Source organism: Triturus cristatus, chromosome 9 (genome assembly GCF_964204655.1).
Source record: "Triturus cristatus chromosome 9, aTriCri1.1, whole genome shotgun sequence".
NCBI lineage: Eukaryota > Metazoa > Chordata > Amphibia > Caudata > Salamandridae > Triturus > Triturus cristatus.
Window position 1 is genome coordinate 837356435 of NC_140592.1, and position 15539 is coordinate 837371973.

Sequence of the window (15539 nt, forward strand, 5' to 3'; positions counted from 1 at the left end):
TAAGCTTAACATTATCGTTAAGCATTCTCGGCATTTTTCTCAAAATCTGCATGGCAATTTTGTATAAAGTGTCTTCAAAACAGCTAAAATTGCACATTTATAAATGGCGCATTCTGTGAGGATGTTTTGCGCGGTCCCTTTTCCATATCTACATACTAACGTTATGCCTGTACAAATAATGGCGGCCTCTCGCCAAGCTCACAAACACAGAGAAAGGCAGTTCGCCGAAACGCGTTTGTTTGTATCGGAATAAAGATTTCCTCCGAGCGTCTCCCGTGAGTGCTTATTTCTCTGAATGAAGAGGATTGGAGCGTTGATATTTGTGGAGTGTACCGCCACAGTTAGAGCACCCGCCCGCGAGTGAATTCCCTGAAAAGGTACAACTGGAGCACACATATATATATATATATATATATATATATATATATCCACTTAAAAAACCATAGGTTTCACACATGTTATAGTTAGCTGGACATTTCCCTCATAAAAAACCAATGAAATTCCCCCGTTATAGTTAGTGCAGGCAACTATAACTCACGCGACCGCAATCCTCTGCTGATGACGTCAGATATTACATCACTGTATTTAGACACCTATTTACCCATGTCTTGTTCCATTAATCTTTAGCTATACATATTACAAATATTTATTTTTCAGAAAGACACATATTTAATCAGTGATGTAATATCTGACGTCATCAGCAGAGGATTGCGGTCGCGTGAGTTATAGTTGCCTGCACTAACTATAACGGGGGAATTTCATTGGTTTTTTACGAGGGAAATGTCCAGCTAACTATAACGTGTGTGAAACCTATGTTTTTTTTAAGTGAATTTGTACGTTTTTTTAAATGCTAAGTTATGTATTTATTAATATTTATTTTTTTCAGGTTCTTCACCGTGCGCGCACTACGGTTCTACACCGTGCGCGCACTACGGTTCTTCACCGTGCGCGCGCTGTGGGCGCTCGGTGCGCTTTGCGCACTGAGCACCCACGATGCGTTGTGCGTGCCGTGCGCGCACCCCGCGCTTTTTCGAAAAAAAAAAAAAGATTGTTTTTTTCATCCTTGGGGGTCCTTCAGTGACCCCCTGACAAAGGCTAGTGGGTCAGGAACTGTCCACCCTGCCCCCTTTTCACATTCTCCACCTTTGTTTTTAACTGCCTCAGACTGCGGGAGACAAAATGGCGGCCGACACTTCCTGATTTCGACCGAATGGAATGTTTACTGTCATGTAACCATCAATCAGAATTACGCTCGCGCACGGCAGCGTGCGCGTACGGTATGCTTACCGTACGCGCACGGCGCGCGCTTATAGATATATATGTACTTTTAACTGAAATAATCTCAGGAACTACTGAACAGATTGACCCCAGATATTCAAAAGGCACATCCCTGACCTGAGGACTACCTCTCTGCCAAATTTCAAGTAAATCTGTTCAGCCATTCGGGCTGTACCTTGGACTAAAGGTCCCTATGGAAAAATGCATGGGGAAAACGCGTTTTGGGACCCCCCCTTTTTTTTGGCCCCCGCTTGACTAATCACCCCGAGACTTTCTGGGTAGGAGCGGAGCGCCCCACCTATTTTGAAAAATTTGTGAGGATTCGTCAACCGGCGCCAAAGCTATTCAAAATAGAATTTTCAGATTTCCTATGGAAACAAGGTCCTAACTATAACTATCTACTGGCGACCGCCAGTAGAGAGATATATATATATATATATATATATATATATATATATATATATATATATATACACATATACACACATACACACACACACATTATATAGAATATGGAAAATGCTACTTACCAGTATGCATCTGTTCTTGGCAAGTAGAGCTGCAGAGATTCACACTCTGTGCATAGATCGCCATCTGGTGTTGGGCTCAGATGCTTGCACCTTGTTGTTGTCTTGGAAGTAGTCTTTTGTAGTCACGAGATAGGTGACTCCTCCCTTGGACGATAGTGCGCATGGGCATCGACTCCATCCTCAGATTGTTTTTCGTCATGATGGGAAATGATGGTGTTTGTAGAAACAGAAAAGATGCCCATATGAATGAATCTAAGTAAGATAACACTGGAACAGAAACAGGATCCGGGGAGGTGGGTGGGCGTGTGAATCTCTGCAGCTCTACAGGCCAAGAGCAAATGCATACTGGTAAGTAGCATTTTCCGTTCGAGGCATATGAGCTGCAGATTTCACACTCTGTGCATAGACTGTACAGCAGTGTCTCCCCTAGCGGTGGTCACCTGTATCAGTTGCAGTGGTTTGAAAAAGTGTCTTAAGACCAGCCTGGCCTACAGAAGCTTGTTGCTTTCCCTGCACATCTACACAATAGTGTTTGGTGAAGGTGTGTGTTGTAGACCATGTTGCTGCCTTACAAATGTCTTCTGGGGTAATGTTCCCAAAGAATGCCATGGAAGCCCCTAGTTTGCGTGTTGAATGCGCTCTAGGGCGAATTGTTAATGTGTGTTTTGCTTTCTTTTAGCAAATTTGAATGTATTTGACTATCCACCTGGCAATTCCAGCTTTGGAGATGGGGTTGCCTTTATGAGGTGGAGAGAAAGCTACAAACAGTTGGTTTGTCTTTCTAAAGGCTTTAGTCCAGTCTAAGTAATAAAGTAAAGCTGTTTTGACGTTGAGCGTGTGAAGAGCTCTTTCCGCTACTGAATCAGGGTTTTGGAAAAACACTGATAACTCTACTGATTGATTAAGATGGAAAGCAGAGATTACTTTGGGAAGGAATTTTGGATTTGTCCTAAGAACCACTTTATTACGATGTATTTGTAAGTATGGTCTTGTTTGGTTAAAGCCTGGACCTCACGTACTCTCCTGAGAGAGGTGATTGCGACAAAGAAAGCTACTTTTCATGTTGCATTTGTGTAAAGGCTCAAATGGGGGACCCATGAGTCTAGTAAGAACAATGTTTAGGTTCCACACTGGAGAGGGTGGCAGTCTGTGTGGAATTATCCTTTTAAGGCCTTCCATAAAAGCTTTGATAGCGGGTACTCTAAACAATGACAAATGTTGTCTGTTTTGTAGGTAGGTCGGCAAGGGCAGCCAGATGTAATCTTATAGAGGAGTATGCCAGATTGCATCTTTGTAGATGTAGCAAATAGCAAATAATATTTTGAATCAAAGCATCTAATGGGTCAATTTTGTTGTTATTGCAGCAAATGACGAATCTTTTCCATTTAGCTGCATAGCAAGTTCTAGTAGTAGGTCGTCTGGCTTCTTTCATAATGTTCAAACAGTCGGGTGGGAGGTTGAGGTAACCGAACTCTAGGATTTCAGGAGCCAGATCGCTACATTCAGTTGTGCTGGATCTGGGTGCCTTATCTCTCCATTGTTCTGCATGAGCAGCTTTGGGGAGAGACGTAGTTTTTGATGTGGAGCTACTGAGAGTTCGAGTAGTGTTGTGAACCATGGTTGCCGTGCCCATGTGGGAGCAACTAGGATCATCTTGAGAGACTGTATGAGCTTGCGTACTACTAGCGGAATGAGCGGGAGTGGCGGAAAAGCATACGAAAATCTGCCTGACCAGTTCATCCATATCATATTGCCCTTGGACAACAGGAGTGGGAACCTGGCCGCGAAGGTTGGGCATTTTGCGTTAGCGTGTGTGGCGAACAGATCTATGTCTGGTTGGCCCCACATTTGGAAAAAGGGTTGAAGAACTTGCGGATGAAGTTCCCATTCGTGTATGTGTTGAGTCTGACGACTAAATGAAATGAAATGAAAAAGGATTTCTAAAGCGCATGGCTGCCCTCGAGCGTCCCAGCGCTAAACAATACACAAAGCCACTACCCCAGGACACCAAGAGGAACCTACAGAGGGAAAAGGTAAGTCTTCAATACTTTGCGGAATTTTGCCAAATTTGATTCTTTACGCAGGGCCAGCGGTAAGGCATTCCATAATTGACCCGCATTAATGGAAAACCGGAGGCCACCCGTTTTCACCTTTTTTGCCCTGGGTATCACTACCAAGTTCCCATCATCAGAGCGAAGGGCTCGCGCAGGTTTATAGGAGCGGACCAAATCTCTTAGAATGGGGGGACCCGATCCTTGCAAAGCTTTAAACACTATACAGAGGGATTTGAATTTAATGCTCGCTCGAATTGGTAGCCAATGCAAGGCCTTCAAGGCAGGCCGAGCCGAAGATCTTTTGGCAGTACCAGTGAGCATACGCGCAGCTGCATTCTGCGCTCTTTGGAGCACATTCAATGTGGATTCAGGAGCCGCAAGAAAAAGGGCATTACTGTAGTCGAGCCTCGAGAGCACCAATACCTGCACCAATAGTTTCCTGGAATTATCAGGGAGGAGCGACTAGATTTTCTGTGCTGACCGGAGCAGTCCGTAGCACGTCCCCGCCACTCGTTTGACTTGAGTAGTCATAGACAGCTCAGGTTCCAGCCATACCCCGAGACTTTTTATGGCCTCCTTAGGGGCTGGGGGGACACCCAAACTGGCCGGCCACATACATTTGGGCAGTGACGTGCACAGATTGCCAAGGAGCATCAGCTCCGTTTTGGTCCCATTCAATTTTAGCCGGGAATCCGACATCCATGCCATGATGTTGGTAAGGCATGCGGCAAACTTCACCCCCTGGCTATCCGACAGGGACAGAGAGACAATCAGTTGAGTGTCGTCCGGGTAGGTTGCGATTTTCACCCCAAAGGGTGCAACCACCTCCTCCAGTGGGGCCATATAGACGTTAAAAAGCGTAGGGCTCAGTGAAGAGCCCTGCGGGACTCCACACTGAAGGGGGGTAGGCAAAGATCTAAAATTGCCATCGCAAACCTGATAGGAACGACCGCTCAAATATGACTTAAACCATTGAAGGGCCGAACCTCCAACTCCAATCTCCCCCAGACGGTGGATCAGAATATTATGGTCCACCGTGTCGAATGCAGCGCTTAGATCCAGGAGGACCATCGCCGCGGATCCTCCCGAATCTAAGATGCATCTGCCTTCCTCAACCATCGATATCAAAGCAGAGTCGGTTCCCTGGCCTGGACGGAAGCCAGTCTGCGTCCGACCTAGCAAGTTATTAGCTTCCAGGAAGCATGAGAGCTGGTGATTGACATACTTCTCAGCGATCTTATTCAGGCCAGGCAGAAGCGAGATGGGACGGTAATTTGCCAGATCAGTAGGGTCAAGGTCAGGCTTTTTCAAGAGTGCCTTGACAGTGGCCTGCTTCCAGCTAGGTGGAACTATGCCATGGGTAAAAGAGGCATTCAGAAGGTCAGTTGCAGGATCGGCAATGAGATCCACAAATTGTTTGAGGATCCGGATGGGCATGGGGTCCGACGGGGAACCACTCTTCAGAGCTGAGAGCTCCTCACAGAAATCCTCCCTTGAAATGGGAGAGATTATATCTAGCCCCTTCTCAACTGAGACCACCTCAGGGGCTGCTATGCCCATCTTTCCCGAACTAGGGGGAAGGCTGGCTAAGATGTTCCGTATTTTGGTGTCAAAAAACTGAGCCAGCTGATTGCATTTGTTAGAATTCACCACCTGAGTGGTCGGGGGAGTGGGGACCGTGAGAAGTTCTTTAAGAATCTTATAGGTTTCCCTTGAAGAATTGCCTGCCTTACTTATTCTATCCTCAAGATGGGCGGCCTTAGTTGATTTACGGGCCGCCTTGTAGGATCTCATGGCTTCACGATAATTGTCTTTGCTATTAGCTGCCCAGTTCTTCCGCCATTCCCGTTCAAGCCTTTTGCAATTCATTCTCATCCTCCCCAGCTCTGGGGTATACCAAGACGACTTGTGGCTGTTACTTTTATTTGTGATCTTTTTGAAAGGCAAAACAGCATCTAAAGCTTGGCAAAGCCAGTCATGGAAAGCAATGTCAGCTTCCACAGGACCACGTCCAGGGGAGGGAGTAGACTCAGCAAGGATACTTGAGAGATTGTCAATAGAGAGTTGAGACCAAATTCTCTTATAAATAGGAGGTGTCTTCTGGTGCGGAGAGAGAAAAGGGTCCAAGCTGACATTCAACTCCCCTGACACCAGGAAATGATCCGACCAAGGCAGGGGGCGGGGGGAACTTGTTTGAAGGTGCGCGATGTTCGAGAACACACAATCCATCAAGTGACCCTTCACATGCGTAGGTTCCAGGTTGTGTTAATTAAGGTTAGCTGTCCTAAGTTCAGATCTGAGGTCAGTTACATTTTTATCTTCCTGCGGGTCAAAATGAAGGTTAAAGTCCCCCAGTAGCACAAAATTAGGGGAAGATGCCGCTAGGACGGGGACATGGTCCAAGATAGAGCTGGAGAACTGTTTAATCGTCCCCGGGGGGCGATAAACTAACAGTCCTGATAGAGAGTAATTAGGAGAAAGCTGTATCCGAAAGTGACCACTTTCAGCGTCCAGAATAGGACCCCTGACTACTCTGCACGTAAACTTGTCCCTGTAGATGATGGCTAAACCACCTCCTTTTCCTTGCGGTCTATGGAGGCACTGGATTAGATAGCCGGGAGGAAGAGTGTTAACTAAGTCAAAGTCTGAAGAAGCTGACGTCCAAGTTTCGGTCAGATACAGAATATCTAAGTTAGTGTCTTGAATCAGCTCGGAGATTTGTATGGAGTGCTTCGGTAAGGACCTACAATTAAGTAGTCCTAACTTAAGGGGTTCCTTAATATGGGTTTTGTTACCTTCAGCCTGGTTCCTAAAGGGGCAATACTCACAAGGTGTAAAGGGAGCATCAGTTCTGACTCAATGTAAGCAGTAGCGTGAGTCAGAAGGCTTTAACAGGAGTAAGTCTGCTTTCGAGTATTTAGGGGGGATTACCTGTCACAACCGGCAGGGTCCCTGGTCCTAGGTCCGTCCTGGCCCGGACGGGCCCAGACGGGCTTGCCTCTGGCGCGCCATCGGCGCGCCCGCTGCGCGGACGGGGATTCGCCGCCATTTATAAGGCGCGAGGGGCAGGAAACGCCCTCGCACTAGACCGCCAACCGAGCAAACACCTCACCAAAGATGGCGGATGCGTCCGGTCACGCTAGTCGGCAGCCGAGCACAACCCTAGAGCCCTAAAACGGCTCAAAGATGCCCCCAAGTGCCTCCAAGCAGTGAAGCAGCAAACACGGTACAAAAATACAATTTAAAAGAGCAAATAGCAATTTAGTTAAAAAACGATCCCAAATGTTTTAAAAAAAAATAAATTTCAACTCTAGTACATTCAGATTCTAGTACATTCAGATGTCCAGCATAACTCCCGGTGTGTGCGAGGGAGCAGCCAGTGTATAGAGCGAGGCCAAAGAAGTCTGGGCAATTTATAGCGTGAGGGGCAGGAAACGCCCTCGCACTAGACCGCCAACCGAGCAAACACCTCACCAAAGATGGCGGATGCGTCCGGTCACGCTAGTCGGCAGCCGAGCACAACCCCAGAGCCCTAAAACGGCTCAAAGATGTCACTCCATCTAGTGAGTATTTTGGTCAAGATGGCTACCAACGATATCCTTACTCATTCCAGCCAAAACATCCTCTCCTTTCTCATGTCGCCTTTTTTTCAAACCATTACCCCTCAGACTTTTAGGAAATAGCAAGTTTGGGGTGGTATAAAGGGCTAAACCTAAAATCCAACACAACTATGCGCCGGTGAAGTACAGGGCAGAGGTAGCTTGTTTTACTGAATCAACAACGACATTTGCCGGCAAAGGGCAAGAAAGGGAGGAATAACAAATTAAATCAACTCACAAAAAAATATATGATTTAGCACTGTTAAACACACTTGTTTAGAACTATCCAAGACTGTAGATTACTAAGCTCTTGGATGCAATATTTAACATTATATCCAGTTGTAAGATAAAGTAAACAAACATCAGAAGAGAGCAAATTTAGTGCTTTAGAGTATTAGCAAAGGAAGAATGCCTGATTTTGTTACAAAGTGCATTCCAGCTAGAATATAATACATCTATCAAAATACCAACAGGGATGTAAGTATTCACGGGGGCTGGGGGGTAAATGGACATATGTGGGATTAAAGCAGGTGAATTTTAGGGGGCTGGGCTAGCCTTAGGTCTCTGACTGCAAGGGAGGGAATAAGGAGAACCAAGCCGGGGTAAGAGGACAGAAGAAACAAGGAAACTGAAGGGCAACAGAAGAAAAAGGGATGAGAACTGACAAAGAAGGAAATCAAGGCTATGAAAGAAGCAGAATTAAGGAACAGTGCGAGATATTAGGGCAAGAGATGGACCGCTCCCTTCACAAGGAAGATGCATCTGCCTACTTGATCTAGCTGAACTGAGAGGAATACTTGTTTCAGTATACACAACACAACAGATAATTAAATATCATACAGCAAAAAGAGGTAAGTAAATTGTCCCCATAGAGATTCCTCTCTGAAGATTCCCTTTCCTCAATACAAACAATAAGTATGGACATATAGATCATGAACAGTGATGCAGCAGCTTTTCTAAAGAAATCCACAGTACATTCATTTAGCTGGTTTCACATTATAGTACAGTATCCATATGACTGGATCAATAGACTTTTACATTATTAATGATATGCACATAAAAAGAAACCTACTGTTTCTGTTGTAATCCCTGGAAAGATGCGCAGCAATCCAACGTTTCGGTTCATGTCGGTCTGCACACTAAATTTCTTTATTGTGTTGGCCCTCCAAACATTTTCCCAATTAACTGTAAAATACATGAACATATTTAGCAGTGACCACCCCACTCCATTTCCACGTGTTAAATTTAAAGTGAAACGTAGACCTGTAAGTTAAAAAAAAAACACATTTTTGGCATCATGTGTGTATATCAGAATCATTAATGTTCACAAAACCAGGGATGATGCAGAACAATGAATATAAAATAAACAATTGGATTCCTTGTTCTTGTTAAAAATAGGAAATGTTACGTACCTGTGGCCTACTGTTTACAGCTTGTAGTGTTTAAGATTGAAGTTGTATCCTGCCATCTAGTGCTGGGTTCAAAGTATTACAAATGGTTTACTTCAACATGTAGGTTTTGGTTTTTGAGAATGACTCGTGATTATGTAGCTGAACTTGAGGGGGCAAGGACATCAAGATGTCTGAGTAGGACGTGCGGCAATGTACTCCGTTCTACTGCGGCATTATTCCGGCACTATCCTGTGGTGCTGATTCCAGCGCCGACCTTGCCCAATCATCCTGAACGCACGGTCAGCCCCTTGGGAGGGCTGAAAGCTGTGGGAAGGTGAGCAGGTGGATGTCCAGGCGACGAGACCGCAGCGCAGCCGCGGAGCAGAGCCGCCATCTTGGCCCAGGAGACGCTCGCGATCGGGCGCGCCTTGGACCTGGAGCGAGCGGTCTCTTCGACCGGAGCCTCATTTGAGCTGATCTGCAGCGGAGGCAGTCACCGCACTGACCTGAGTGTTGGACTTGTCCCAGAGGTCAGGTGCGCGGCTGCAGACGCCTGGAAGGCTGTGGGGTCTGTGCGACCGGCCGCCGGAGTTTCGCAGGGGACCGGGGCCTACCCTTCCGGGGGAGTCAGGCGCCTACTAATGAGCCAGGCGGGCTGCTGACACGGAGGCACTTGGAAAACATTGCCGGCCGGTACGCGCGCTGTACTGGGGTGGACTACTGGGGTGCAATATAGCCCGGACTGGCCTGTGGAGGCTGGGAGGTGCATGGGCCTGCAGCGACGGCGTGGGGGAATTCCTCCTAGTGGCACAGTGGGGAGAGTCCGCCAGAAATTCTCAGCGTGAATGCTTCTGACCCCCATATGCTGGACAGGTATCTACGGGGAGGCAGGAAGCCAGTGCAGGCTGCAGTGGAGTTCTGGTGCGGCTGCTGAAGTAAATCAGTGGTGGAGGTACAGCAAATCCTGGTACTGGGAAGCAGCCTCAGTAGAATTGAGAGAAAGCGGTGACCTGCGTGCATGGCGGCCGGTGCTGACCACGGTGGGGCCACACTGACTGTGATTGTCTGAGACACATCAACAATAGGAGCAACGGGGGGGGGATCAAGAAGTCAGACCGCCCCCTACTCCAACAGTTATAAACACTACTAGGTCTGACCTCCAAGAGCAGTCAGTCACACGCTTTTGAGACTTCTGAGAGTTACTAAAACCTTTAGAAAAAAACCTTCCCAGTACAGTTCCGTTAAACAATCCATGAACTGATTAGTCCTTGCTGCTCCAATTTTAAAAGGAATTGTCAATAACCACATCACATACACAAACCACAGTGGTAAAAGACCTTCACATCAATGTGTATGCCAAACTCAACAAATGAGAAATAGAAAAAATGTGAGAAAGGCTAGAAAGCACCTCACATGCGTAAACCCACAGGGCTGCTGGATGGTACTCGCCAGTATGCCCACGTTATCATCATTGGTTTCTTTCTTAGCCTTAACAAAGAAAAGAAAGAGGTGTGTGTTAGAATTCCACAGAGGTGGAAGGTCAAACAACGTAAAAAGTGTGTGACAGACAACACTGAGATTCAGTGTTCATTCGTCCCCAACCGTGCAAAGAGAACAAAGTTCTCAACAAATTAAAAATGAGTGAGAAACAATGTCCCGGGCACACGTAGTAGGGGTCCAGGTATAGTCAATGGATATCCATTGTCAAGAACAGAATATGTGGTCCACACCAGAATGATGATTTGAAATTGTATTTAATCAATGTAACCACGAAAGTAGAACCAGCCGACACGTGTTTCGTCACCGATTGGGAGTGATCCCGTGACTTCTTCAGGGCTGAAAAAGCTGCAAAATTCGATGGAGTGAGCCGCAAGCTGGTGATAATTCCAACCCGGCCGGGTCTAAATCAAACGAATCTTGTGGGAAATAAACAGGAAGCGTGATGGGTGTAAACGCTCGGAGTGCGGGTAAACATTCTTAGGAATTCATTTTTTCTATTTCTATTTCAGGATTTGGTGAAGCGCAACAGCTACCCCGGCAAAGGGGTGTCCCGGCGCCAAGAACAGGCGCGCAAACTGAGGATAGAGGGGGAGGGGGGGAGGGGGAAACTAGGGAGCGGGGAATAGGTGAGTCTTAATTGCTTTGCGAAAGGCAGGGAGGGAGTCAATGGAGCGAATGCTAAGGGGGAGATCGTTCCACAGTGTGGGGGCAAGGACGCATCAAGGGAAGTGAACCGTAATAAAGGATAAGAATGCGGTCCAGTGTTCGGCGTGTGAGCGGCGGGTGGGCCGGATCACCAAAAGTCATCAATATCGGTGAGAGGATCAGAGTAACACTGGTGCCGAGTCGCTGTCCGGATGAGGAAGCCGGTTTGGTAATAGGTTACTGATTGCATAGCTGCATGCCGTGGCTCTGGGTACTACCAAAACTACACATATCACAACTAAATAATTGATGATTAAATGTATTTCAGGTCTTAGAAATAGTTTTTAGGGAATTGAAACGCAGAATATGACCATCTGCATGTATGCGTACTCCGTTTTAAGATGGCCGCCACACAGACTATTGTCTGTGGGCTATGCGTCCGCATCTCGTGGTCCAGGGCGCAATTAAAATTACACCAGCGCTGGGAACGGGTTGTTCGAGGAGGACGAGAGAATGTTATGTTATGTTATGTTATACATTTATAGCGCACGGCTACTCCAAAGGAGTGTCCCGGCCCTTTAACGAGGCAGCTCAGAATAAAAAACATAACACCATACAGCGAACAACTGAAAAAAAGAACATCAGAACTACTAAAGGTTAAAAAGCCAGGTCTTCAGGCTCTTCCTAAAGTGAAGCAGATTAGTAGAGGACCGTAGGGCCAAAGGGAGGGTGTTCCACAACTGAGGGGCCCTCAGACTAAAGGAGCGCCCTCCAGAGCGTGCCTTCCTAATTCGAGGAACCACAGCCAAGAACAGAGATTCGGATCGCAAAGATCTGGCAGGGCGGTAGAAGGCGAGCCTGTGTTGGAGGTATTTCGCGCCCACGCCAAAAAGCGCTTTATGCGCCAGCGTCAGAACTTTAAACATGATCCGCTTCCGGATGGGCAGCCAATGAAGCGACTGCAACAAACCGGAGGCTCCAACTCGCCTATGGAGGCCAAAAATAGCGCAAGCTGCAGCGTTCTGCACAACCTGCAGCCGCTGAACAAGATAGTCCGGGAGACCACTGTACAGGACATTAGCGTAGTCCAATCTGGAACCAACCAAGGCCTGCACAGTGATCTTTCTGTGCTCTTCCGAGAGCAGAGGCAAAAACTTCCGGAGCATCTTGAGTAGCCCGAAGCAAGAGCCCGTTAAACCATTAACATGTGGCACCAGTGTCAGGCTATTATCCATCTTTACACCCAGATTCTTTGCCACCAGCGAGGCCAGGGCAGGGGGACACATATCCGTCAGCCACCAGGCCCACCAATCAGGGTCGAGGGAGCAGCCAAAAAACAACACCTCCGATTTATCTGAGTTGGCCTTAAGGCCATTCGACTGGAACCAGCTAGAGACCGACTCCAAGCAGCCCCGGATGTTCTCCCCATCAAAAGCCTGATCCTTCCCACACGTGAAAAGCAACTGCGTGTCATCGGCGTAGGAAACGATCTGGGCCCCAGAAGACTCCACCAATGTGAAGAGAGCTCACCAGTGCGGTAAGGGGGTTCTGATAGAGGGGCTCACGTGAATTGGTCCCCATTCAGTGCTGATGCTGGTGGTTTTTAAGGGGTGGATGATTGCTACAGGGCTCTCACTCTTAAAAGTTGGCAAAGCATCACTCGAAACTTGCTACAGTAAGATGACAGTGCAGCAATAGGTGTGGAATAGTGGCACTCGTGCCTCATGAGGGGATGCCCAACTAGACTTTCGGCCGTTATATTAACATACCAATATGTCACCAGTGACAGCGGCTGTTTTTACCATATGAGGGTCCCGCCATTAATAATGGGTAGTAGATATAAGGAGCAGTGTAGTACATATGCAATGCGATTGTGTGAAGGCACGTGGCCTTTTATGAATAATACATTGTATGTGTGGTTTCAGATGGAGACTGACAATCGTAGTCTTTAGAGTGTGATTTCGTTGATACGCTGGACACAAGCAACCACTCGGTAACTATATGCTTGATAAAAAGGGGTTGAGATTTTTTATTGTGCATAGGGTTGTTTGTGACTGGCACGTTCTTTTTAATTTGTCAATAACCACAGATTTGGTGTGAAAAAGGACTGAGGTGAATATTGGTTCCCCAACAGCCCTGACGAAGTTGCCTAGATGGTTTGGCAACGAAACATGTTGGCCTGTGGCAAATGAAAGTGGCCAGATACATGTCTGTTTTTTAAACTGGGGACGCTCACAACATTGAATAAAGGTTGTTTTGTATGTGAGTGATACCTCATTTTTAATTTGTTGAGAACTTTGTTCACTTTGCATGGTTGGGGTCGAATGAACACTGAGGGAACCACGGAGTCTCAGTGTTGTCTATCACACACTTTTTACTTTGCTTGACCTTCCACCTCTTTGGAATTCTAACACACACCTGTTTTTCTTTTCTTTGTTAAGGCTACAAAAGCTATCAATGATGATAACGTGGGCATACTGGCAAGTACCATCCAGCAGCCCTATGGGTTTGCGCACGTGAGGTGCTTTCTAGCCTCTCTCACATTTATTAAATTTTTTCACTTTCTCATTTGTTCAGTTTGGCATACACATTGATGTGAAGGTCTTTTACCACTGTGGTTTGTGTATGTGATGTGCTTATTGACAAATACTTTTAAAATTGGAGCAGCAAGGACTAATCAGTTCGTGGATTGTTTAACGGACTGTACCTGGAAGGTTTTTTCTAAAGGTTTTAGTAACTCCCAGAAGTCTCAAAAGCGTGTGACTGACTGCTCTTGGAGGTCATACCTAGTAGTGTTTATAACTGTGATTGTCTAAGAACCAGGGAGCCGGATTGTCAAGGTGGGAAGAGGACGGCACAGTGGATCTCGGGGTGTTTTCGCACCGGTAGGAGTGGTGGAGATGACTGATCGTGCCCACCAAGAGGAAGGATAAGGGGGCTAAGGCACAAACAAACAAAATTCAGAATTATGCGCAGCCCCTACCACTGAGACTACAGCAGGAAAATGTGCATGAGGAGGCTGATGGGGAGAGGGCACGGGGGAGGACGCACAAGATCCCTCTCTGAGAGACATACTGGCGGCAGTGCAGACAACCAGGAACGAGATGGTTGACGCGGTGGCGATCGATGTGAGCCTTCTGCGATGTGACCTGCATAAGGTCTCGGACAGGGACCCATCTGCTGAGCAGAATGTGGATGCTCTTCAAACGGAGGTAAAGGCTCTATGGACCACAGTTATGGATCTCCAGAGGAAGACGATTAGGCTGGACAAGCGCACCGAGGATCAGGAGGGGCGCTCCCGAAGGAATAATCTGAGGTTCGTGGGGTTTCCTGAGCAGGCGGGAGGGCCTTTCGCTAAGTTGTTCCTGGATGACTGCATAACGAAGATCCTGGCCCCTGGGAAATCGTCCACATTTTTTAACATTGAAAGAGCCCACAGGGCATTGGTTCCCGCGCCAAGGCCAGGAGCGCCGCCGCGAGCCAATATGGCCCACTTCTTTAATTATCTGGATCGGGACTGCCTTCTACAGTCTACCCGCACCAAGCCCAACCTACAATTTGAAGGGCATCACATTGCTATTTTTCCGGATTATACCCAGAGGGTGCAGGACTAACGACGCACCTTCCTGACTGTAAAACAGCGTATGAGGGAAGCAGGGTCGAAATACAGCTTTCTGTATCCGGCCAAGTTCCGGGTGGAGCACAAGGGCAAGACTCTGTTCTTTGGATCGGCGGAGGAGGCCTCCGACTGGATGGACAGCACAGGCGATCGAGAGCCCCGAAGAGGACGCAGACACAGTCGGGACAGCGGAATAGACGACAACTGATGTCTAAAGGAACGGGAAAACAGGACACCGGGGATTCTGGGAGGGTTCAGGTATGCACAGATGGAACCTTGCAGGTGGTGGAGGGTTCACGGGACTCCATTCTAGCCTCTTCGGAGGTTATGCAGGACACAAATGTTGACTGAATAATTGCTGGGGAATGAAGACGATGGCTGGGACACTGGATATACAGATAAGTGCCTGTATCGTATCACTTGTGATACTAAATGTTATTTGATGCACGTTCTAAGTTTGGGGTGAGGATTAAATGTCTATGCGGGCTGCGGAGGAGTGGGACGCGTCCCTCACTAGCGGCTGGATCCTCTACCGGGAGCTAGAGGCCCAGTCCTCGCGCTACTTTGTTTTTGGGTGAGCCTGAGGGGGGGGTGTAGGACGGGAGATGGAACTGCTCACTCGCTACGTTAGCAGGGGAAGGTATTGTTTCACTGCCCAGGAGGAGGGGGTGGATCAGGGAATTTGCACTGTTGCAGTTGATGTTTTCGGGTGTTGGGTATGACAAGGGGACACATGTCTGGATCGAAGTTTGCCACTGAACGATCGGGTTGGGAATGTCCAGGCGGGATGGGAACAGGATCGGGCCGGCAGATGTATGGGCTCATGGCTCCCTCCTTGACAAAGCTACTGTTGGAAGGGCGTTCTCCGGGGGGCTTCGGAATACGTTCCTGACCACCCTTTGACCCACCTCTCCCAGAGTTAG

At 47.5% G+C, this 15539-nt stretch overlaps 1 protein-coding gene across 1 annotated transcript in view; it reads right to left on the bottom strand.

The window, feature by feature from the left end:
• The window catches only part of ASPG (asparaginase), a 374392-nt gene that overhangs the window by 134779 nt on the left and 224074 nt on the right, over positions 1-15539 (bottom strand). Inside the window, exon 7 of the mRNA XM_085626272.1 lies at positions 8534-8646. Coding sequence (XP_085482398.1) covers positions 8534-8646 — 113 coding nt within the window. The remainder of the gene's footprint in view (positions 1-8533; positions 8647-15539) is intronic.